This window comes from Primulina eburnea, chromosome 18 (assembly GCF_022965805.1).
Source record: "Primulina eburnea isolate SZY01 chromosome 18, ASM2296580v1, whole genome shotgun sequence".
NCBI classification, from domain to species: Eukaryota; Viridiplantae; Streptophyta; class Magnoliopsida; order Lamiales; family Gesneriaceae; genus Primulina; species Primulina eburnea.
Window position 1 is genome coordinate 10,840,346 of NC_133118.1, and position 26,441 is coordinate 10,866,786.

The window sequence follows — 26,441 nt, forward strand, 5'->3', positions numbered from 1 at the left end:
TCCCATTAAATAATTTAGAGAATTAAGGATTTAATTATCGAATCTTATTTACTACTTATCTCAACTTATTTAAATAATTCTTTAAACCTTCTTTTACCATAAATTTACTTATTATTTATCTTACATAAATTTCAGGAAATGTTTTCTAAACATTAAATTTTATCCCTTTACTCCAACTCCGGTCCGGCCTTACTGAATTAACCGAAAAGAATAAAATTTAAACTGCTGGCTAAAATAATTAACTTCAAAGAAATGCATTAAAATAATCATGCAATGAAGTCAATTTAATTTAGAATACTAGAATTATGCATGGCTTATACGTAGACTGGTTTACGGGTTCTACATTAAATACTCATGCAACAAAAATCATTTTAATTTAAATACTAGAATTATGCATGGCTTATACGTAGTCTAATTTACGGGTTCTGCATAGAATGTCATAAGCTATTTAGTTATTTCAGTGGTGAGCACGAGCTACCTACGTCTAAGTTATGCAAGATAAGTGTTTGAACTCATGATAGTTTGTGCAGCAGTGTCCCCAAGCGAGATCCAACAAATCCTTCAACGACAAGTAAGTATGTTCGACGTGCAAAAGAAAAATATTTCAAGTTTTTGAGATATGCTAAATGTCTCGTGACCAAATTATGTATGGGATTGGAAAGCGGTAAAGCATGACCAGTGACCAATCCACCCCGGTAAAGCATGACTGGGTTTAGATCAGGATTGGAAAGCGGTAAAGCATGACCAGGGACCAATCCACCCGTTAAAGCATTAACGAGGATCTCATGTATGTGGCAGTGGATCTTCCCTGTCAGCTAAGTACTGTGGTTTGGTTTGATCAGACGTTTTATAAATGAGTTGCTTGCTTTGAAACATATCTCTACAAAAAATGATGAAGTTCACGTAAATTCAAGTATGTATGTTACAAACATGTTTCAGAAAAGTTTCAGGTTATGGCACGTCTATGTTACGTATGTAAGTTCAAGCATTTACACGCATTTTCAAGTTTCAAGTATGTACGCTCTATTTTAAATATTGCATGTGGTTTTACTACGCAGTACTTGTTATGCCCAATTTATACATGTTGAGTATTTAGACTCACTAGACTTGATCGATGCAGGTGAGGATGACTTTGAGGAGACTAGGGTGCGGACCAGTGAGCTAGCTTGGACTGAGTGGGAGGCTAAACCCGAGGACCGCCAATGTTTTTACGATTTCACGCACGACAAATTTTATTACTCTGATTTCATGTTTTGGGTTACGATGTTTAAACAAGCGTGTAGCAAAATTTATTTACGATCTTTTTATTGTAATTATTTTTGGATGAACAGTTTATTTTAAATCGAAATTTGAGAGTTTATTTCTTATGTAAGAAAATTTTTATTTTTCCGCAGATTTTAAAATGGTTAAAAAGTTCGGTACGTTACACTTCCGCTTTCCTCAATCATAGGGGATGAACCAACTTCTTGTCCTGCCATAACCACTTGCTACAAATTAGACCAAACTAGTCTCTGATACGACTCATCACAGACTTAGCCGTTCTAAGTAATCATGCGGTCTTTGCTCCTTTAATTTGCCCCTATGAGTGCTAGAAAAACAACATATTGTGTCTTGTTTGTGTGCAGGTGACTTAAGTAAGATTGCTATCATATAACTTTGAAATAGAAAGTAGTATTGTTTGAAAACGGGATGATTTACGAGTAAGAAATTCACCCTATTTATATTAGTGGTTTTCTACCGTGTATGGATGTGATTTATTCGATCTAACGATGGAGATTAACTCTCTAGAATGTTCTACCATCTACGTGGTTCTAGATATTTGTATCTATACTAATATACACAATTCTAATATATACAAGTAAATTCTAGATAATTCTACAAGTGTAAAACAAGAAAAAATATAGAAGGTTCTAGATGTGACAACCTCTATAAGACCATATATTTAGAAAATTCTGGAATTTCCATAAAGGTGTTAATTCTAGTAACTCAATATTTTAACATCTCGAGCTTGAATTTAAGACTTGTTCGAGTTTGAGTCCAGTTCGAGTAGTATTATACTCGAGCTCGACTCAGGTTGTGTGCACCTCTAATTAGTAAATTTTTTTCTCATAAACAATTCATTGTAAACAAAAATAAAAAATACAATTAAAAAAAGAAAAAAAATGAAGAAAATAATTTTTCATTGATAAAAGTAACTACATAAATATTTATGAGTTATATTACTTTTTTCTTTTCTCGACTATTATATTCTAATAATATTTTCCACCCTGTGTGGGCTTAACCAATGAATAAGAAGGAAAGAAACCTGTACGTATAATTGAACTATCATATCATCTTCTCAAATTTATCAACCCTTTTCATCCTCTGCATAGATTGAATAAACATGACACAGAAAACACCTGCATAACACAAGGAAATTTCGAAGTATCGTCACCAACGAGATACGATGAATTAGGAACGGGAACAAAATTTTCGGTCCCGAAAAAATTCCTAATCCAGCACGAAGTTTAGCTATTTTAACAATAGTTGAAATTCAAAGGTCTGATGATGCACATGGATTCTTTAACCAAAGTTTATCATATATCTATACTATATTATCAAGATTAAGCGGTCTAGAACAATTAACATAGACATCATGGTCCATCAATTTTTAAACATCCAACATACCCGTATTACAAAAATTAATTTGCTTAATGATAATCCACAAAATAATTACATAATAAAAATAACCAAACTATCAAAATTTTAAAATACCCAACATACCCCCGCGACTACAACATTTATTATTAAGCATGATAATTTACATAGTGATTACACACTAAAGTAAAAAAAAAATAGCACTTTTAGAAAATAATTCTAATTGTAAAAAATCATCCCGGAAAATTCTTAATTCTAACATAAATTGAATCAAAAAACTGAGACCATTTCGTCTAACGACTTCGTATTTAATCGTGATTTCGTATCAACCCGAACCAATACCAAACCATCATATAGTCATGATTAAAATACGCCTAAAATGATGAAATAATGCTCCTAAATTTACAGTACTCAAAATTTAGTGAATGGAGGCCAAAAATGTGAAACGCTCTTTCGAGAGTCATTTTGGCACATTGCACCGTAAATTCTCGTACGACCTCTAAAATGATCCGAATCTCGAACGGCCAAAAACATGATCTTCCTAACTCGATGAGGCACTGTCCAGTCCAAGGCCCTAGGCTAAAAGGCAACCATGAACCCGGAACACGCCTTTGAACCGCAGCACGCTTGTTGTCAAAAATTACACCAGCTGTGCCTTCGATTTCTTGTGTCTTTTTCGAGACTACCGACCATTGGGGCTTGAACCACCAACCAGAGGCTCTTACCAACACCCTAAGGAATGATTTAAACCATGGCTAAGGTCCATAGGTCAGCCACAATTCGAACCACCCAAGAAACAAAACAAACGTCCCAGCCGAGCACCTAATCTGCGCGTGGGAATGTTACGGCGGTTCTTGCTGTCATGGGCCATTCCAGTGGCCATTTGGTTGACCATGGCACGATCTAGATATCAAGAGGTATGGTATGAACCTTGGCTATGGGCCAGAGGCCAAACAAGATTCACACCACGCCACAAAACCGTGAGTACACATGCTGAAATAAAATGGGGATCGAAGGGGCTGTTCATGTTTTGATTTAAAAAAAACGTTTCCATCGTAGGCCAAGCCTCAAAGGGGCGACTTGGTCACGTCATAGACATGCTATGGAGGTGTTCTAATCATGGCTATAGGCCCCTAAGGCAGCCATGATCAGACACTCCCCCTTGACAGCAACATGACAGAAATCGAACACAAAGGGACACATTTCACTACAAGAAAACAAAAGAAAACACGACACGGCGCGGAGGAGACGGAGCGCACTTTTCTACCTTGTTTTCCCTCGATTTTTCCTCACTAATTCTCTCAGATTTCACACGGCTTTTGTTCTGAATTTCCCTCTGATTTTCGGTAGAAGGAGAGATGGCTAGGGAAAATAATATGGGAGGTTGCAAGATTGTAGGGAGGGAAGAAATCTTTATTATCTTTGAACTTCGTGAGATAAGAAATGGTTGTGATATTGTTTGGTTAATGAGGGATAATAGATTGCACTAGGTTGAAATCAAGTCTAGGTGCAAGGGGGAAAGTTGTTTAATTAATGATTTGATAGAGATTTAAAAGTTGGGAGATTATTTACCTAGAAAAGGTTAAGGGAGGATAATTAAAGAATGAGTTGAAAATCACAATTAAATCTTTTAAAAATGGGGAATGGCCGATTTTATCTAGCTAAGTGGGGTGGGATCTTGCTCAATTAATTATTATAGAAGATTTATTGTGATATAATTATCTCCCAAGAAAATGGATTAGGAAAGAATTCAAAGAAATGAGTTGCTAAACTTTTTAAATCTCCTAAATGAAGTGACCGAATGTTTTTTAATTAAATGGGGGAAAATATTGCTAGATAGACAAGGTAGAATATTGCTTCAATATTAATTAAATGAGGATTTAAATTGAGGGAATTATCTACCAAGAAATGGATAGGGAAGGATATTAAATAAATGGGTTGACAACAAATTTTAAATGAATTAAAGGTAGGGTCGAAAATTTTAATAAAAATGGAGGGGAAAAATATTTCTTAAATGTTGTATTTTAAATCTTTAGTGTTTTATCTACTCATTAAATAATTTAGAGAATTAAGGATTTAATTATTGGACTTTATTTACTACTTATCTCAACTTATTTAAATAATTCCTTAAGCTTTCTTTTACAACAAATTAACTTATTATATATCTTAAATAAATTTTAGGAAATGTTTTCTTAATATTAAGTTTCATCTCTTTACTCCAACTCTGGTCCGGCCTCAATTTAATTAACTGAAAAGCTAACCATTAAACTATTGCATAAAATAAATAAATTTAAAGAAAAGAATTTAAATACTCATGCAACAAAAATCATTTTAATTTAAATACTAGAATTATGCATGACTTATACGTAGTCTAATTTACGGGTTCTACATAGAATGTCATAAGCTATTTAGTTATTTAAGTGGTGAGCACGAGCTACCTACGTCTAAGTTATGCAAGATAAGTGTTTGAACTCATGATAGTTTGTGCAGCAGTGTCCCCAAGCGAGATCCAACAAATCCTTCAACGACAAGTAAGTATGTTCGACGTGCAAAAGAAAAATATTTCAAGTTTTTGAGATATGCTAAATGTCTCGTGACCAAATTATGTATGGGATTGGAAAGCGGTAAAGCATGACCAGTGACCAATCCACCCCGGTAAAGCATGACCGGGTTTAGATCAGGATTGGAAAGCGGTAAAGCATGACCAAGGACCAATCCACCAGTTAAAGCATGAACGGGGATCTCATGTATGTGGCAGTGGATCTTCTCTGTCAGCTAAGTACTGTGGTTTGGTTTGATCAGACGTTTTATAAATGAGTTGCTTGTTTTGAAACATATCTTTACAAAAAATGATGAAGTTCACGTAAATTCAAGTATGTATGTTACAAACATGTTTCAGAAAAGTTTCACGTCTATGTTACGTATGTAAATTCAAGCTTTTACACGCATTTTCAAGTTTCAAGTATGTACGCTCTATTTTAAATATTGCATGTGGTTTTACTACGCAGTACTTGTTATGCCCAATTTATACATGTTGAGTATTTAGACTCACTAGATTTGATCGATGCAGGTGAGGATGACTTTGAGGAGACTAGGGTGCAGACCAATGAGCTAGCTTGGACTGAGTGGGAGGCTAAACCCGAGGACTGCCCAATGTTTTTACGATTTCACGCACGACAAATTTTATTACTCTGATTTCATGTTTTGGGTTACGATGTTTAAACAAGCGTGTAGCAAAATTTATTTACGATCTTTTTATTGTAATTATTTTTGGATGAACAGTTTATTTTAAATCGAAATTTGAGAGTTTATTTCTTATGTAAGAAAATTTTTATTTTTCCGCAGATTTTAAAATGGTTAAAAAGTTCGGTACGTTACACTTCCGCTTTCCTCAATCATAGGGAATGAACCAACTTTTTGTCCTGCCATAACCACTTGCTACAAATTAGACCAAACTAGTCTTGATACGACTCATCACAGACTTAGCCGTTCTAAGTAATCATGCGGTCTTTGCTCCTTTAATTTGCCCCTATGAGTGCTAGAAAAACAACATATTGTGTCTTGTTTGTGGGCAGGTGACTTAAGTAAGATTGCTATCATATAACTTTGAAATAGAAAGTAGTATTGTTTGAAAACGGGATGATTTACGAGTAAGAAATTCACCCTATTTATATTAGTGGTTTTCTACCGTGAATGGATGTGATTTATTCGATCTAACGATGGAGATTTACTCTCTAGAATGTTCTACCATCTACGTGGTTCTAGATATTTGTATCTATACTAATATACACAATTCTAATATATACAAGTAAATTCTAGATAATTCTACAAGTGTAAAACAAGAAAAAATATAGAAGGTTCTAGATGTGACAACCTCTATAAGACCATATATTTAGAAAATTCTGGAATTTCCATAAAGGTGTTAATTCGAGTAACTCAATATTTTAACATCTCGAGCTTGAATTTAAGACTTGTTCGAGTTTGAGTCATGTTCGAGTAGTATTATACTCGAGCTCGACTCAGGTCGTGTGCACCTCTAATTAGTAAATTTTTTTCTCATAAACAATTCATTGTAAACAAGAATAAAAAATACAATTAAAAAAAGAAAAAAAATGAAGAAAATAATTTCTCATTGATAAAAGTAACTACATAAATATTTATGAGTTATATTACTTTTTTCTTTTCTCGACTATTATATTCTAATAATATTTTCCACCCTGTGTGGGCTTAACCAATGAATAAGAAGGAAAGAAACCTGTACGTATAATTGAACTATCATATCATCTTCTCAAATTTATCAAGCTTTTTCACCCTCTGCATAGATTGAATAAACATGACACAGAAAACACCTGCATAACACAAGGAAATTTCGAATTATCGTCACCAACGAGATACGATGAATTAGGGACGAGAACAAAATTTTCGGTCCCGAAAAAATTCCTAATCCAGCACGAAGTTTAGCTATTTTAACAATAGTTGAAATTCAAAGGTCTGATGATGCACATGGATTCTTTAACCAAAGTTTATCATATATCTATACTATATTATCAAGATTAAGCGGTCTAGAACGATTAACATAGACATCATGGTCCATTAATTTCTAAACATCCAACATACCCGTATTACAAAAATTAATTTGCTTAATGATAATCCACAAAATAATTACATAATAAAAATAACCAACCTATCAAAATTTTAAAATACCCAACATACCCCCGCGACTACAACATTTATTATTAAGTATGATAATTTACATAGTGATTACACACTAAAGTAAAAAAAAAAATAGCACTTTTAGAAAATCATTCTAATTGTAAAAAATCATCCCTGAAAATTCTTAATTCTAACATAAATTGAATCAAAAAACTGAGACCATTTCGTCTAACGACTTCGTATTTAATCGTGACTTCGTATCAACACAAACCAATACCAAACCATCATATAGTCATGATTAAAATACGCCTAAAATGATGAAATAATGCTCCTAAATTTACAGTACTCAAAATTTAGTGAATGGAGGCCAAAAATGTGAAACGCTCTTTCGATAGTCATTTTGGCACATTGCACCGTAAATTCTCGTACGACCTCTAAAATGATCCGAATCTCGAACGGCCAAAAACATGATCTTCCTAACTCGATGAGGCACTGTCCAGTCCAAGGCCCTAGGCTAAAAGGCAACCATGAACCCGGAACACGCCTTTGAACCGCAGCACGCTTGTTGTCAAAAATTACAGCAGCTGTGCCTTCGATTTCTTGTGTCTTTTTCGAGACTACCGAACATTGGGGCTTGAACCACCAACCAGAGGCTCTTACCAACATCCTAAGAAATGATTTCAACCATGGCTAAGGTCCATAGGTCAGCCACAATTCGAACCACCCAAGAAACAAAACAAACGTCCCAGCCGAGCACCTAATCTGCGCGTGGGAATGTTGCGGCGGTTCTTGCTGTCATGGGCCATTCCAGTGGCCATTTGGTTGATCATGGCACGATCTAGATATCAAGAGGTATGGTATGAACCGTGGCTATGGGCCAGAGGCCAAACAAGATTCACACCACGCCACAAAACCGTGAGTACACATGCTGAAATAAAATGGGGATCGAAGGGGCTGTTCATGTTTTGATTTAAAAAAAAAACGTTTCCATCGTGGGCCAAGCCTCAAAGGGGCGACTTGGTCACGTCATAGACATGCTATGGAGGTGTTCTAATCATGGCTATAGGCCCCTAAGGCAGCCATGATCAGACACTCCCCCTTGACAGCAACATGACAGAAATCGAACACAAAGGGACACATTTCACTACAAGAAAACAAAAGAAAACACGACACGGCGCGGAGGAGACGGAGCGCACTTTTCTACCTTGTTTTCCCTCGATTTTTCCTCACTAATTCTCTCAGATTTCACACGGCTTTTGTTCTGAATTTCCCTCTGATTTTCGGTAGAAGGAGAGGGAGAGATGGCTAGGGAAAATAATATGGGAGGTTGCAAGATTGTAGGGAGGGAAGAAATCTTTATTATCTTTGAACTTCGTGAGATAAGAAATGGTTGTGATATTGTTTGGTTAATGAGGGATAATAGATTGCACTAGGTTGAAATCAAGACTAGGTGCAAGGGGGAAAGTTGTTTAATTAATGATTTGATAGAGATTTAAAAGTTGGGAGATTATTTACCTAGAAAAGGTTAAGGGAGGATAATTAAAGAATGAGTTGAAAATCACAATTAAATCTTTTAAAAATGGGGAATGGCCGATTTTATCTAGCTAAGTGGGGTGGGATCTTGCTCAATTAATTATTATAGAAGATTTATTGTGATATAATTATCTTCCAAGAAAATGGATTAGGAAAGAATTCAAAGAAATGAGTTGCTAAACTTTTTAAATCTCCTAAAGGAAGTGACCGAATGTTTTTTAATTAAATGGGGGAAAATATTGCTAGATAGACACGGTAGAATATTGTTTCAATATTAATTAAATGAGGATTTAAATTGAGGGAATTATCTACCAAGAAATGGATAAGGAAGAATATTAAATAAATGGGTTGACAACAAATTTTAAATGAATTAAAGGTAGGGTCGAAAATTTTAATAAAAATGGAGGGGGAAAATATTTCTTAAATGTTGTATTTTAAATCTTTAGTGTTTTATCTACTCATTAAATATTTTAGAGAATTAAGGATTTAATTATTGGACTTTATTTACTACTTATTTCAATTTATTTAAATAATTCCTTAAGCTTTCTTTTACAACAAATTAACTTATTATATATCTTAAATAAATTTTAGGAAATGTTTTCTTAATATTAGGTTTCATCTCTTTACTCCAACTCCGGTCCGGCCTCAATTTAATTAACTGAAAAGCTAACCATTAAACTATTGCATAAAATAAATAAATTTAAAGAAAATAATTTAAATACTCATGCAACAAAAATCATTTTAATTTAAATACTAGAATTATGCATGGCTTATACGTAGTCTAATTTACGGGTTCTACATATAATGTCATAAGCTATTTAGTTATTTCAGTGGTGAGCACGAGCTACCTACGTCTAAGTTATGCAAGATAAGTGTTTGAACTCATGATAGTTTGTGCAGCAGTGTCCCCAAGCGAGATCCAACAAATCCTTCAATGACAAGTAAGTATGTTCGACGTGCAAAAGAAAAATATTTCAAGTTTTTGAGGTATGCTAAATGTCTCGTGACCAAATTATGTATGGAATTGGAAAGCGGTAAAGCATGACCAGTGACCAATCCACCCCGATAAAGCATGACCTGGTTTAGATCAGGATTGGAAAGCGGTAAAGCATGACCAAGGACCAATCCACCCGTTAAAGCATGAACGGAGATCTCATGTATGTGGAAGTGGATCTTCCCTGTCAGCTAAGTACTGTGGTTTGGTTTGATCAGACGTTTTATAAATGAGTTGCTTGCTTTGAAATATATCTCTACAAAAAATGATGAAGTTCACGTAAATTCAAGTATGTATGTTACAAACATGTTTCAGAAAAGTTTCAAGTTATGGCACGTCTATGTTACGTATGTAAGTTCAAGCTTTTACACGCATTTTCAAGTTTCAAGTATGTACGCCCTATTTTAAATATTGCATGTGGTTTTACTACGCAGTACTTATTATGCCCAATTTATACATGTTGAGTATTTAGACTCACTAGACTTGATCGATGCAGGTGAGGATGACTTTGAGGAGACTAGGGTGCGGACCAGTGAGCTAGCTTGGACTGAGTGGGAGGCTAAACCCGAGGACCGCCAATGTTTTTACGATTTCACGCACGACAAATTTTATTACTCTGATTTCATGTTTTGGGTTACGATGTTTAAACAAGCGTGTAGCAAAATTTATTTACGATCTTTTTATTGTAATTATTTTTGGATGAACAGTTTATTTTAAATCGAAATTTGAGAGTTTATTTCTTATGTAAGAAAATTTTTATTTTTCCGCAGATTTTAAAATGGTTAAAAAGTTCGGTACGTTACACTTCCGCTTTCCTCAGTCATAGGGGATGAACCAACTTCTTGTCCTGCCATAACCACTTGCTACAAATTAGACCAAACTAGTCTCTGATACGACTCATCACAGACTTAGCCGTTCTAAGTAATCATGCGGTCTTTGCTCCTTTAATTTGCCCCTATGAGTGCTAGAAAAACAACATATTGTGTCTTGTTTGTGTGCAGGTGACTTAAGTAAGATTGCTATCATATAACTTTGAAATAGAAAGTAGTATTGTTTGAAAACGGGATGATTTACGAGTAAGAAATTCACCCTATTTATATTAGTGGTTTTCTACCGTGAATGGATGTGATTTATTCGATCTAACGATGGAGATTAACTCTCTAGAATGTTCTACCATCTACGTGGTTCTAGATATTTGTATCTATACTAATATACACAATTCTAATATATACAAGTAAATTCTAGATAATTCTACAAGTGTAAAACAAGAAAAAATATAGAAGGTTCTAGATGTGACAACCTCTATAAGACCATATATTTAGAAAATTCTGGAATTTGCATAAAGATGTTAATTCGAGTAACTCAATATTTTCACATCTCGAGCTTGAATTTAAGACTTGTTCGAGTTTGAGTCAAGTTCGAGTAGTATTATACTCGAGCTCGACTGAGGTCGTGTGCACCTCTAATTAGTAAAATTTTTTCTCATAAACAATTCATTGTAAACAAAAATAAAAAATACAATAAAAAAAAGAAAAAAATGAAGAAAATAATTTCTCATTGATAAAAGTAACTACATAAATATTTATGAGTTATATTACTTTTTTCTTTTCTCGACTATTATATTCTAATAATATTTTCCAACCTGTGTGGGCTTAACCAATGAATAAGGAAAGAAACCTGTATGTATAATTGAATTATCATATCATCTTCTCAAATTTATCAAGCTTTTTCACCCTCTGCATAGATTGAATAAACATGATACAGAAAACACCTGCATAACACAAGGAAATTTTGAATTATCGTCAGCAACAAGATATGATGAATTAGGGACGGGAACAAAATTTTCGGTCCCGAAAAAATTCCTAATCCAGCACGAAGTTTAGCTATTTTAACAATAGTTGAAATTCAAAGGTCTGATGATGCACATGGATTCTTTAACCAAAGTTTATCATATATCTATACTATATTATCAAGATTAAGCGGTCTAGAACGACTAACATAGACATCATGGTCCATCAATTTTTAAATATCCAACATACCCGTATTATAAACATTAATTTGCTTAATGATAATCCACAAAATAATTACATAATAAAAATAACCAAACTATCAAAATTTTAAAATACCCAACATACCCCCGCGACTACAACATTTATTATTAAGCATGATAATTTACATAGTAATTACACACTAAAGTAAAAAAATAAATAGCACTTTTAGAAAATCATTCCAAGTGTAAAAAATCATCCCTGAAAATTCTTAATTCTAACATAAATTCTCATAAATTTATATATTAATTGAGTTAAATCGAAAAAATATTACAAAGAACGACCGTAAAAAAAAAGATAGTTGTTAATCAAAATTTTTGTTTATGCTTCACCAACCACCAACTAATTATATCTTCTCAAATGAAAGTTGAACTAATAATTTTAATTGGACGAGGAGTAAGATTTTGTAAGAAAAATTTCATGTAAATAATACACACAGCAAAACACAATGATAAGCAAAATATGAAAATATTTCAGTTAGTAATGTACTTGCCTGCACCAAGAAAAGAACCATTCACAACAAATTGACTGCCTTGACTGCCGAGTGTGATGCCTAGATTTAGGAGGGTACCACCAAAAACTGCGTATATGGTAGCCATCTGTAGGATGTTTGCTTTTCGAGCCGCTCTCTCCGACTGAAAAATGAGGATTTTTAATTTTCTTTCTTTTGTTTTGATTAGAATTTATATATCATTTAATTTAAAAAGGAAAATGGCGGGAAAAGAACCTCAAGGACTCGGACTCGGAGCTTTAAGTCTCCAGACTCGAGTTGTTTTACAAAATCTTCTATCCGCTGGATTCTATAAGGCATTGAGATTGTGGAAGACCTAGCCTGAACAATGATTAGAACCCCATCAATATTTTGGTGGAAATTTTTCTGAATATCAAAAAGATGAGAAATGTCGAAAAAAATTTGATCTTTTTGCACGTTTCTGGTTATTTTAGAACGGGCAAGAGAGCAAAAACGAGAATAAGTGAAGTAAAATACATCATCTGCTTGTTTTCTAATCTCTTGCACGAGCTGCGTCCCAGTCCGTTGCTGCTGCTTAAGATCTAATAGCTCCTGCGTGTAAATTGGTTTGAGTGTTTGAACATTAAAGTCACATATATTAGAACATTTGCATGAATATAGGACAAACTTGTGCATATGGTGCAGCAATCTTAGCGAAGGAAAACTCAGGATCCAGGTTGCAACCAATGCCTGGAAGATATACATTAAACTGCTAAAAATCTAATACAGCAAGATATGGGAAATCCAATCATTTTGATTTCTTTCAAGAGAAAAAGATCACCTTCAAGTGTCGAGAAGGCCCTGAGCACAAATGTAAAAGTGGAAGGAAACCGAAATGGCTGATCAGTTGCTATCGCAAATAAATCCTGCACAAGTAGAAGTATTTTGACGCGTCATTACTCGCAGCCCTGTGAGTTATACAATCACACTATAAACCATATGTTGTTCCCTGATTTCGGCACATAATGCATAGGTTAAAAAAAGTTTTTCAACCAAGAAGTCAGTATCTGTGCACCTCACCAATGGCCGACAAAGTTTGCTGCTGATCAGGTCTTTGACTTAACAAATTATCTAAGAAAAACTGTACTGATCTCCTCACCTAAAATCCAAAAAAAAAAAAGTGATAGCTCAGAAACCGTGTTAAGTTGTTCTAAGTCAATCATAAGGTCACAGCTTCCATTCCTTTTTGGTTTTCTTTGTTGTCAGAAAAATGAACAATAGAAATGAAATTTAGTTCGGGAAAGAGCGTACTGCGGACAAATCCCCGGTCGGCTGAAGTGCGCCAAGGTCGATCAGACTTTTCATAACCTGAACAAGTACAGCAAGTTTAGAAAACCATTTTAACAAGCCAATATGCTGCGAAATATTTACAACCGCGAAATATTTACAACCTATTCTTGCAGTATAAATTCCTACATGTCAAACTATATTGAAGTAAAATTTTAAAATATCGAACCTTTTTCCCATCCTTTTCATAAACAGCGTAGAAAAGGTCTAATAGTCTCTCCCTCGTAAAACTCTTGATGTCTCCCATCATACCAAAGTCATAATATATGAGAGCTTCGTCCACATCAACGGCAAGATTCCCAGGGTGAGGATCAGCATGAAAGAAACCAGTCTTCAGTATCTGATACGGTTGCATGATTTCGGAGAAACAATCACAAGATAAACAAATGAAAGCTTTATTAAAAAGATTTAATAAATTGATGGTATTGAACTCACCTGAATTAAATAGGCTTCAATAGCATGCGATGAAAGTCGGGATCTACTAAAGCCCCGTGTCGCTATCGTGTCTAGATCATTTATCTTAACTCCTGAACATGGACAAGATTCATAAAGTGTGAACAACATAAAAAAACAAACAATGGGCTTAAAAAGAGTCAGAACAAACACAAAAAATGATCAATATTGCCAACGAAGTTCGGGATTCCATAATTATGAGATTGAGAGAGAGACCTGGAACATACTCCAAAGCCAACACTTTTGTTGTTGTATAATCCCAGCAGACCATCTGAAAGAAAGAATAATATCGCAATAATGACATCCAAGGTTGCCAAATAATTGCGTACAGAACTTAAATGAATCACATTTCCCGTCAATAGTAGATTGCACATATTTATCTTACTGGAATTACATAAACTCTTCGAAATAAAAAAATGTCAAAAAGTGCTTTTATTCGTAATTTAGAAAAACGGGACAATGAAATAAATATTGCTAGAGGTGTGATTGTGAACTTTAAGATTCTGAAATATGCACCATGCGTTTGAAGCGCAAATTGGCTTGCTATTTTATGTGTCTATCAAATGAATCTTGAATTAGTTTTTTGAGAGAATACAGCTAGCAGGGAGGAAACATACAGGTACTCGGACCCACTTGATATTACGAAAATCCCGACGGAACTTATCAGCATTCTTTCCTTCATTTATATAATCAATTTCCTCGTACAAGATCCTGAAATTTCCAAAAACATTAAATGAGAGCCAACGAATCTATGCAAAACCAGCAAGCATACAGCAAAAAAGTAATTAACGGAACTTAATAGCTACCACCATTATTATCAGTCACTAAAAAATCTGCATCAAACATGATGATAGACAGAAGTAAAGAGAAATTGGACATATCAAATGGAAAATAAGTGCACACCTTGTCGTGCGAATCTAAGGTAGTTTTTGCAAATGATTCATAATCACTTTTTTAAACATTTTCAAACTGTTAGAGTAGGTGCCCGGCAAGCCAACTTATGGCTCGAGCTTTTTTAACTACAATGTAAAAAAATCTTTATTTTAATAATATTTTACGATTTTATTCGATTTTGACATTATACTTTATCGGTATATACATGCAAGATGCATAGATATTCCTTGAATATACAATAGGTACCATGACCTATGCGTCGCAATGTAAGATCATGTAACTCATTAGGAAGTGTACCGTATTTTCTAAACAGGTTTCTAGTCGAATCAGCCGCCTAAAACAAAGATATAGGTAGCTCGAGATTGAGACTAGTATCTGTGATCTAAACACCATGTTTCATTTGCAAGGGCATAGAGATGTCCATTCACACATATGAGTGATCATATAATGATGCACTGAACAACCCTTCCTCGGACTATCCAAGTGCTTCCCACTTATCGAGTGGAATAGTCTGCAGTTATGGTTGTACATCATTAGTCCTTTGACCTAGGACAATGTAGGGGCTATATGTATTACCATGCACTTTGATCCGTTTACCGACTCCATCGAGGGTCGTCAAGTGGCGAGGTTGGGTGTAGTTTCGAAATACGTAAGAACAAGTGCATTATAGTTGGGGATTCATCGTTCGCCTATGGGTGAAGATATCCTATGTGATCTGATGAGTTAATAGAGCAAGGAGTCTCTGCCAGAGCAAAAAACGTGCTTAAGGGAAAGGTGTTTTCCTAGTTGCACATATCATGAAACTATTACTACTCAAAGATAAACCGCATCGTTGTCGAATTCATATGCAACTCTCCCTATACCTATGGATGCATATTTGACCGAGATATATGTGTTGAAGAGACCGTACTATACGCTAACTATGACTAAAGGTTCTTGCAGGCACTATCAGTGTTACCTAGGGAATCATGGGGCGATGATACTAGACGTTCTTACCATGATCTAATGGGTGCAATCAGAAATGAGTTCTGACATTCTTGATCAAGAAGTTGATGAAAAAATGGGGTTAACTAGGGTAACTAGGGTAAATCCGAATATGAATAAATGTTATTATGAATCACATGGAGATGTGAACCCACGGCTAGCTGTATCCCTGAACCATTGAGAGTCACACAAGTATCGGATTCTATGTTCCCATTGAGATAGTCAAATTTCAGGGAGTTGGAATTTAGCGACTATAGTTTGATGAAGATCAAACAGGAAGCTTATAAAGAGTTTATGAGTTGATTTCACAGGATGGAAGAAATGAAAGTTAGCATGATTGCCAAATAAGGAAGGAGAGTGGAACTGCCTGTTTTGTGAATGAGTTCACTAAAACTGGTAGCCGTCCAATATGGTAAGAGAAAATTTTGGTCTTCGAAAATTTCAATTTTTTATATGAACAAGCCTTGTAAAATTGATATATTGGCGCACTCAGATCGTCGATCCACGTTAGACAAGTTCGAAATCATTTATTTAGTAAATTGAGAATTTACTGATTAAATGATTGTACTAGTAGTGGTGACTACTAACATGTACAAATTCCCGTAAATGTTCTAGAGGAGTCTAGAATTAAATTAACCTATCAGTTAGTTATATAAATTAAATGATAGATATTTAATTTAATCGATATACATATGTATTTTATATGGTGATATGAAATATGTGTATATATATGACATTAATATATCATGTATTATCAAAAGTTGATAAATATATTAATAATATGAGAATATAATTATAATGAATAGATAGAGTCCTAGAACCACAAAGACTATGAGTCTTTGTGGGAATGAGACTCCTAATTAGATTAGGAGTTTCACTCTATAAATACACCATTACGGCTCATTACTTGATGATGGAAAATTGCACGCAAAACCACCACAAATTCTCTCCAATTTCTCCTTGAAAGTCACGGCCATCATAAAAATGTGGGAAGAAAATTTTGTCCAAATAAGCAAATTATATTTGCTTAATTATTGATTAAGAATCAATAAGAAAATATTTACAAAAACCTCCCACTTTTGAAAACACAAGTCTCGGCCACCATGAGTTTCTAGTGAAGAAATTTTCGGCCACCTTGTGTCCTTCACCGCCGCGCCGACTCCGCTGCACTGTCCCCGCATTTTGGAAATTTGGAGGCTCCAGTCTCAATGCACAAATCGTTTGCGATTTCTTTTGATCGTGGACCTAATTAGACAATCAAAGGAATTCGTAAGAATTTACAAGAAGGGCTATCTCCGCTTAAAATCTGGAATAGTTTGGAGTCCAGCGTTTAATATGCGAATGTATAATCCGAAACGCCTTATGAATGTTTCCAAAAACACGACACCTAAGAACAAAAATTTTAAACATCCGTTGCGTCTTGGCTAAGAGAACACTATGTCCCAATAGTGGTATCAGAGCAGGTTATTCTCAATCGTGTGTTTTAATTAAATTGTGTTGGGTTTATTATTTCTAACCACGTAAGAATTTTTAAGAAAAAACGGCCCTCAAATTTTTTTTTCAAAAACAAGATTTTTAAAAATAAAAAATAAAACTTTTTGGGTCTGCCTAGCGGGCAGCTGCCCGGAAGCGTCTCGGGCACCGTACTGGGTCAGTAGGAAGTGAGCATGAAGTATGCAGACTTCAGAGATCCATTTTTGGACTCAAACAGGCATCAAGGAGCTAGAACCTCAGATTTGACAACATTATCAAAGAGTTTGATTTTACCAAAAATCCTGAGGAACCTTGTGTATACATGAAGATCGGTAAGAGTGCAGTAACATTCCTAATGCTTTATGTTGATGACATGCTACTCATTGGGAATGATATAGGGATGTTGCAGTTAACTAAAATATGGTTAGCTGGTTAGTTCTCAATGAAGGATATGGGTGAGGCATCATATATATTAGGAATACAGATCTATAGGGATAGATCAAAGAGAATGTTAGGCCTCATCCAATCAACATATATCAATACCATACTGAGGAGATTCTCTATGGAGGAGTCCAAGAGAGAATATCTCCCAATGTCTCATAGTGTGACTATATCCAAGTCTATGTGTCGTAAAACTGATGAAGAGATAGAAACCATGAGCCGCATTCCATATGCGGCTGCCATAGACAGTATTATGTATGGTATGATATCCACTCGACCCGATATTGCATATGCACTGAGTGTTGCAGGTAGATATCAGTCGAATCCTGTTCAACTTCATTGAAAAGCAGTGAAGGACATTTTTAAGTACTTGAGAAGAACTATGAATTTGTTCTTGGTATACGAGAGTGGAGAACTAAAATTGGAAACCTACACTTATTCTAGCTTCCAATCAGATTTGGATGATTCGAAATCGACCTCTGGATTTGTATTCAACCTCAATGGTGGTGTTGTCTCTTGGAAGAGTTCCAAGCAAGACACCACAATGGATTTTACCACTGAGGCCGAATACATAGCTGCATCGGCTGCAGCAAATGAGGGTGTTTGGATGAGGAATTTCATCCAAGAGTTGGGTGTCCTTCCTCAAATAGTTGACACAGTCCTGGCCTATTGTGACAACACCGGTACCATTGCGCAAGCGGAGGAACCGAGGTCTCATCAGCAATACAAAGATATACTGAGGAAGTTCCACATAATCTGGGAGATTGTGGGAAGAGGAGACATATCGGTAGAGAGAGTCTCCTTCGTACATAACGTTGTTGATCCACTAACGAAGCCCCCTGCTAGGACCATTGTTTGAGAAGCATCACGAAGCAATGAGTCTAAAATCTATTGGTAGTTGGCTATAGGACAAGTGGGAGATTGTTAGAGTAGGTGCCCGGTAAGCCAACTTGTGGTTCGAGCTTTATTGACTCTAATGTAAAACAATCTTTATTTTAATAATATTTTATGCTTTTATTCGATTATGTCATTATACTTTATCTGTACGGCCATGCAACCTGCATAGATAAATTTCTTGAATATACAATAAGTACCAAAAGGTCTGCGTCGCAACGTAAGATCATGGAACAAATTAGGAAGTGTACCGTATATTCTATACAGGTTACTAGTTGAATCAGCCGCCTAAAACAAGGATAAAGGTTGCTCGAGCTTGAGACTAGCATCTGTGATGTAAACGCCATGTTTCATTGGCAAGGGCATGGAGATGTCCATTCACACAGATCGGTGATCATATGACGTGCACTGAACAACCCTCCCTCAGACTATCCAAGTGCTTCCCACTTATCGAGTGGAATAGTGCGCAGTTATGGTTGTACACCGTTAGTCCTTTGACCCGGGACAATGTAGGGTCTACACGTATTAGCATGCACTTTGATCCGTTTACCGACTCCATCGAGGGTCATCAAGTGGCGAGGTTGGGTGTAGTTTCGAAATACATAGGAGCAAATGCATTGTAGTCGGAGATTCAGCGTTCGCCTAAGGGTGAAGATATTCTATGTGATCTGATGAGTTAATAGTGCAAGGAGTCTCTGGCCAGAGCAAAAAATGTGCTTTACGGAAAGGTGTTTTCCTAGTTGTACATACCATGACACTATTAGTTCTCAAAGATAAATCGCATCATTGTCGGATTCATATGCAACTCTAGATATGCCAATGGTTGCAGATTAGACCGGGATATATGTGTTGAAGGGACCGTACTGTACACTAACCATGACTAAAGGTTATTGCAGACACTATCAGTGATACCTAGAGTATCATGAAGCGATGCTACTAGACGTTCTTAGCATGATCCGATGGGTGTAATCAGAAATGAGTTATGACATTCTTGATCAGAGAGTTGATGAAAAGAATAGGATTAACTAGGGTAAACCCAAATAAGAATAAATATTATTCTGAATCACATGGAGATGTGAACCCACAGCTAGCTGTATCCCTGAACTATTGAGGGTCACACAAGTATCAGATTTTGTGTTCCCGTTGAGATAGTCAAATATCAAGGAGTTGGAATTTGGCTAATATAGTTTGATAGAGATCAAACAGAAAGCTTATAAAGGAGTTTATGAGTTGATTCAATAGGATGGAAGAAATGAAAGTTAGCATGATTGCTAAATAAGAAAGGACAGTAGAACTACTTGTTTTGTGAAGGAGTTAACTAAAACTGGCAGCCGCCCAATATGGTAAGTGAAAATTTTGATATTCGAAAATTTCAATTTTATTATATGAACAAGACTTGTATCCTTGATACATCGGCGCACTCGGATCGTCGATCGGGTTATAATGATTGTACTAGTTGTAAGGCCCGAGAATTTGATTACCATAATCTGAAATTAATCTGAAATGAATTATGGATTAATTGATATGATTATTGATGGAAAAGATTAGACCGGAAAAGATGAGAAAAGTCGCGAAACACATGTGCGAGGGTGTGCATTGGCGCACATAAGCGACGTGGACGGGCGCACATGCGCGAAGTAGGCAGAATCTTTCGCGCGCATGTGCGCGCTTACGGATGTCCAGAACCTTGGGCGCATATGCGCCGAGATGGTGCACATATGCGCGAGTGGGTGTGTGCACGAGACAGTAAGTCTCGCGAATATGCGCGACGATGGAGCGCGCATATGCGCGAGCACTACAGTAGCAATTTCCGGATAAAGCTTCCGACGCATATGCGCGGGGCTTGGGCGCGCATATGCGCGCGGCATGCAGAAGGAAAATGGGTCGCGTTTATGACATGCACGAGTTATATATATATATATATATATATATATATATACATACAAACGTTAATCAGTAGAAAACGAGGAATTTGGGGAAAAAGTTCAAGTTTTCTTCGACGTGGAAGATTCGTGATTTACGAGAAATCCGTCCGTCTGAATTCTAATCCGACTTCAGTACAGTGCTCCTATTGTTACAGGCTACAACTGGACGTAAGTTTTGTTACGTTTAGATACGATTTGAAGTTATGATATTGTCAGAATCAAATAGGAATCATATATGGTGTTTATGATACATTAGACATCGTAGAATCGAAGTCAGATTAAAGAACAGACTGTTTATGTAATTGTTATGATTTTTGGAGTTGATTAATTGAGATTCGATATCAGATATGTATTGTTATTGAGATTATGAGTTGTACCGATATTAATTATGAGTGCTGGTATTATATCTGTGATGTTGGCACTGACGGGATTATCGAGACTGTATTATTATACCGTCGAAACATCAGTAGATTGATATTGATCAGATTTACGATTGATTGAGATTGTATTGTTGTACCGTATGTCGATTGACATTGATCAAATTGTATTTTGAATTGAGTATTGATCAGAACAGGTTCTGAATTGAGTTATATATTGTTATTGTGCCTGTTCGATATTGTCATTGCAAGATTGGGTATGGATAGGGTTGAATTCGGGACTTCGTCCTCGTCAGATCGAGAAGATAAAGGTATAAGTCAATGTGTATTGGGAGATCGACTCGAGTAGGATATACTTGAGTTTCCCTAAATCACATACTTCTTATTATTATGTTAATTGCTTTGACTTGATATGCTTGTTCTATGGATGTATAGAAAGCAGGTATTAGTCGAGTGATCTTGTGACTGAAGTGTCTGATAGCGGTGGGATCGCCACGGGCACATTGCACGATGTCACAAGATAGTGTACTGATGATAGGACCACAGTCTATGACGGATAGGTCAGGACACTGGATGTTTGGTTATATCGACGTGGATAGAACTGGAGTCTTTTCTATTACTGTTGGTCGATATAGGAATACCAACATCTGGAAACCGGGATCCCTAGACTAGTATTGAGTCTAGTCTGAGTCGTGGAGTCACGAGCATTGTCGACAGTTTTATATTGATTATGTTTCAGAATTTGATACATATTACTGTTACCTGTTCATGCTTTTATGTTTATCATATGATTGCATGTTTCATTGATTTATACTGGGATATCTTTCTCACCGGTATTATCCGGCTGTTGTCTTGTTTGTATGTGTACATGACAACAGGTGGGACAGGTTCAGGGTCGAGGAGATGAAGATAGATCGAGATTAGAGTGGAGACTACGGATCTGGATTAGAGATAGGGTTTGGACACTTGACATTTAGCTGTTAAACCTTAGTTGAATAAATGTATGCGGTACAGGACTTGTACTTTATTTTATACTGATATGTATAATAAATGATTTCCATTACGTTCCGCATTTTAAAAAAAATTTAGACCCTGTTTATTTTAATTGATTATATTGTCCTAATAACTGATTAAGTCCTAATAACTGATTAAGTGTATGATTAGCGTCCGGTCCCCACACTAGTAGTGGTGACTACTAACATATACAAATTCCCGTAAATATTATAGAGGAGTAGTGGACACTACTAACATGTACAAATTCTCGTAAATATTCTAAAGGTGTCTAGAATTATATTAACCTATGAGTTAATTATATAAATGAAATAATAGTTATTAAATTTAATGGATATACATATATATTTTATATGGTGATATGAAATATTTGTATATATATATGGTATTAATAAATCATGTATTATCAAAAGTTGATAAATATATTATATATTAATATTATGGGAATTTAATTATAACGAATAGAAAGAGTTCTAGTACCACAAAGGCTAAGAGTCTTTGTGGGAGTGAGACTCCTGATGAGATTAACAGTCTCACTCTATAAATACATCATTAAAGCTCATTACTTGATGATGGAAAATTGCACACAAAACCACCTCAAATCCTCTCCAATTTCTCCTCGAAAGTCACGGCCATCACCAAAATGTGGTAAGAAAATTTTCTCCAAATAAGCAAATTAGATTTGCTTCAATAAGAAAAAATTAACAATAGATAGAGAGATATTTTCTAATTGATTCATCGAAGGAACATGATCAAAATAAATGAAATCTGAATGCTTTTTGCATTTAAATATCCTCTGTTGAGATGAATTTACACTGTATCATATCGACCATAGAGTTTAAAACGAATGCTGGTTAATGAATACCATCTAACTTCTGAAAGAAAAATAGAGTTGAGGCAATCTAAATAAAAAATATCATTTTTTCATACTGATTTAGAATATTATGTATGTTGAAAATTAAACTAGAATTTGTTTTTTTATTTCTATTAGTTCATGACAGCATATCCAACCGAGGATATCAAGTATGAGTAGCCTATCATGTTATTCGAATGCTAGCAGCCTCAGAATCAGGCAGCAGAAAAAACTAAATAATATCCTTTTTAGAGCTTCTCTTTTAATATATAATAATTACAGGAAACTTATGTGGGCATGTCCAACTTACTTGGCACACTCTTCATATATTCCAACCCAATCCCTTGATGGACCACCAAGAGTGTCACTACTTTGAAAATATTCAGCCACCAGCTTTAAATTTCCTGCCCAAAGCATGTTGTTTAGCACAATACATAAGCTATTGTCTACAAGAAAATCGTTTGATTGTAGCTCGCATACGAAGATCAATGTCAAAAAGTTTCTTTAGTCCCGGTCTCTGAACTTTCACCACAACTTTTTCTCCATTGTGCAAAATAGCCCTGTGTACCTAAAGGAGTCGTAGGAAAGACAGTTTAACATTAGAAGAATTACTACATTTGATAGTAAACATATGATTTTTCTCTCAAAAGAAAGGGAAATCAAAACATAAAGCAAACACCTGACCAAGACTAGCAGCTGCAATTGGTAGCTCTTCAAACTCCTTGAATAACACTTGGATCGGAGCACCTAATTCCTTTTCAATGAAATTTTTCGCTTTTTTTGGTGAAAATGCCGGCACTCTATCCTGAAAATCAACCAATTTTTTGGGGGAAAACGTAAAAATTTGGGACTCAATCTTAAAGTTCCTTGGAAAAGATGAAGACGACCAGATATGAGTAGTATGAAATGTTAAGATTGGAACTTGGACCTAACTCAACCCCAAAAGCTAGCTCAAGGGGGAGGATTGTCCAAGCAAATATATGCAACTCCCAGGTTATTTATCCTACCGATGTGGGACAATTAACATGAAACAACTAAGAGACTAAGGTCACATTTTCAATGTATCATATTGTACCTGTAAACTGGCAAGCTCATTGACAAATTCTTTAGGAAGCAGGTCAGACCTTGTGGAGGACAACTGCCCAAGTTTGATAAAAGTTGGACCAAGTTGCAGTAAAGATTCTCGTAGCCATGAGGAAGTTTGTTGCCGTCTTTTTGCCTGTAAATTAAGTACAACTATACCTAAGAAGATGATATTTAAATATTGATTCAAACTTACTTGTTTATCCGTAAATGTCATCCCCTCCTACAAAAGTTTTTTTTTTTGGTACCACGCATCAAACTCCGCCCCAAATCAAAATTGTTTTCCATTCTTAGATTTAAGACATGATATAAATTGTACCAGTACAACCAACCAATCATACCTGCTTATCTTCAGTGAAGCCTCCGATGTATGTCCACTTAGCATTGTCCAATAGAACACGAACACGTAATGAAATGACAAAGAACCATACATCTATACTTCTCTGGATCGAATTATAATTTTCATTTGCCCAACTAAAACCTTCATCATTAGGCAAAACTTTCATCCCTTCAATGGGCGGAAGGCCCGTAGATTTTGCAAGCGGCAGAGTTGAATCTCTCTTAACCAGGCTTGATCCATTAACTACATTTACTCCATTGATGGTCTTAACAGATCCATTTACAACATCAGAAGTACTTGCGGATGACAACATATTTTTTCTGTGGTCAGTTGTAGGAACCATTTTAATGGCCCGGCGATTCGAACCTGATTTCGTGGGTAATTCTTTCCGCTGCATTTCTGCTTGAAATTTATGGTGTTTGTCAATTTTCACAAGCTTGTAAGCATTTTCTTCGAATTTTGACTCACTATGGTTTGAAGCTGAGCCAAAGAAATTCAGATTATCCACTCTTCCATTATTTTTTAACTCTCCAATGCCACAACAGCAACTATGAGAAGCCAATATCGCCGCCATTGGAGATATGAGGCCTGAAGATGAATCGAATGATGATTAGAAAGATTCGTTTACAGCAAAAGGAAGCAAGAAATATGATCATTAACTCAAATTTTCAAAAAATTGAAGTACCAAAACCGGGATCTATTGATTTGAGATCGTTGCTGTGAGTGTTCGCATATATACGTGTGATAATAGAAAAAGGGAAAATTTCTCACTACACTTTAAAAAAGATGAACAATAGTTAGTAGGCACCCCCCATTCAATGAAAACCCATCATGGGTAAGTGCAAGATTGTTCACCCAAAGCCAAAAACAACAACTTTCAGGAATAACTTATATAAAAATCCAACTGCCGACCTTTTTCATTTCTTCCACCAAAATACTTTATTTTCCCTTTCTTGTCCCCTATATAAAATTGACTCTCTATTAAGTTACAAAAAGTCAGTTAGCATTAAAAAGAGAAGTAGTTGGAATACGGTTAAATATATAGATAGGTCTTAATATACAGTTAGTTACTTTCATTTTCCATTCTCTTCAATTCACGATTCAATGAAAAAGGCTCCATGCCTTGATCTTCTTCCGCAATACTCTCCAAAATCTATAAGTGAACCATTATTTCTGCCCTTCGATTGTGTCCATATACAAATACCAATCGGTCATGAATGATCAGATTTTCCAACAACCGAAACAACACACCAAAACAAATTCAGCTAAAATTTTTGACACGAACAACAGTAAAAAATCTAATGTTGAGTAGTCATTAGAAGAAAAAACCAGAAAGTAAACAAAGAAAAGAGCTTACAATTAAGAATAAAGAATCAAACCCAGAAGCTCTCAGGAGTATATTGTAAGAATCCGTCGTGGGTTCTTTCGAATCGGCGCCAAATGCAATATTCTTGAACTTTGACCCTTTTACGTCACCTCGAGGAGGAGGCAATTGAAAAAAAAAAACCCATATAAGGGGGTATCTCCCCTTGTAGCTTTCTTGCATCTGTGGTACTCACTTGTTTCATCCGTCCTTAATTTCAGCTAAGTCGTCTCTCTTTTTCATTGGTTAGTTCTAGTTGAAGGGCCTACCATTTCAAGGGAAAAAACAAAGTTGAGTATGATAATATCTTCCAACAGCTACCACCGCCCAGATTTGCTTCACTCGTGTAAGCGTTTGCTCCTCAAGAATCTTGGCTGTTGCATCACGCCATTGTTATGATTTGGAACTTATTAATATATTATTGTGAGCACCAATTGATGTAAATAATCTATCTTCTAAATTTTAAACGATTTAGAAATCTAATTTTTTTTTATTTTCTTAATTTTCTCATTTTTTTAATCTAATTTGATAGCAAGTTATAATTTCTTTAGAAGATTCTATGCTAAAAAAAGAAGAAAAGTAATCTAAAAATTGAAGACATAAAATCTCTCATAATTTTTGTATCTACAACAATATGTAGAAATTTAGAAAGCTAAATAATTTATTAAAGTTGCTGAAAACACTGGA

At 35.4% G+C, this 26,441-nt stretch overlaps 1 protein-coding gene across 3 annotated transcripts; it reads right to left on the reverse strand.

The window, feature by feature from the left end:
* Positions 1-6,774: 6,774 nt before the first annotated feature.
* LOC140819438 (protein ACTIVITY OF BC1 COMPLEX KINASE 7, chloroplastic) lies at positions 6,775-26,123 on the reverse strand. 3 transcript variants are annotated; one of them, XM_073179530.1, is made up of 18 exons: positions 25,749-26,123; positions 24,393-24,790; positions 24,044-24,187; positions 23,648-23,773; positions 23,449-23,536; positions 23,279-23,372; positions 14,734-14,827; positions 14,333-14,387; positions 14,099-14,190; positions 13,833-14,003; positions 13,628-13,684; positions 13,392-13,475; positions 13,158-13,242; positions 13,005-13,066; positions 12,854-12,928; positions 12,593-12,697; positions 12,359-12,500; positions 6,775-6,986 (listed from the first exon to the last, which is right to left on the reverse strand). In XM_073179530.1, the coding sequence occupies exons 2-18, from the start codon at positions 24,786-24,788 to the stop codon at positions 6,913-6,915; spliced, it is 1,944 nt and encodes a 647-aa protein (XP_073035631.1). In that variant the 5' UTR covers positions 24,789-24,790; positions 25,749-26,123; the 3' UTR covers positions 6,775-6,912. The 3 variants fall into 3 exon arrangements, with proteins under 3 accessions (XP_073035631.1, XP_073035629.1, XP_073035630.1); XM_073179528.1 differs by having other exon boundaries at positions 6,776-6,986; positions 24,393-24,979; XM_073179529.1 differs by lacking the exon at positions 6,775-6,986 and adding an exon at positions 11,344-11,588 and having other exon boundaries at positions 24,393-24,979.
* Between the last annotated feature and the right edge of the window lie 318 nt (positions 26,124-26,441).

Excerpts from the sequence above, each read along its gene's own strand:
- LOC140819438 (XM_073179528.1), bottom strand. The coding sequence starts at position 24,965 with ATGGCGGCGATATTGGCTTCTCATAGTTGCTGTTGTGGCATTGGAGAG. Across the intron at positions 14,004-14,098 it reads TTGAAGCCTATTTAATTCAG|ATACTGAAGACTGGTTTCTT; the intron begins GTGAGTTCAATA and ends CAACCGTATCAG. Across the intron at positions 12,698-12,853 it reads TTAGAAAACAAGCAGATGAT|GCTAGGTCTTCCACAATCTC; the intron begins GTATTTTACTTC and ends ATCATTGTTCAG.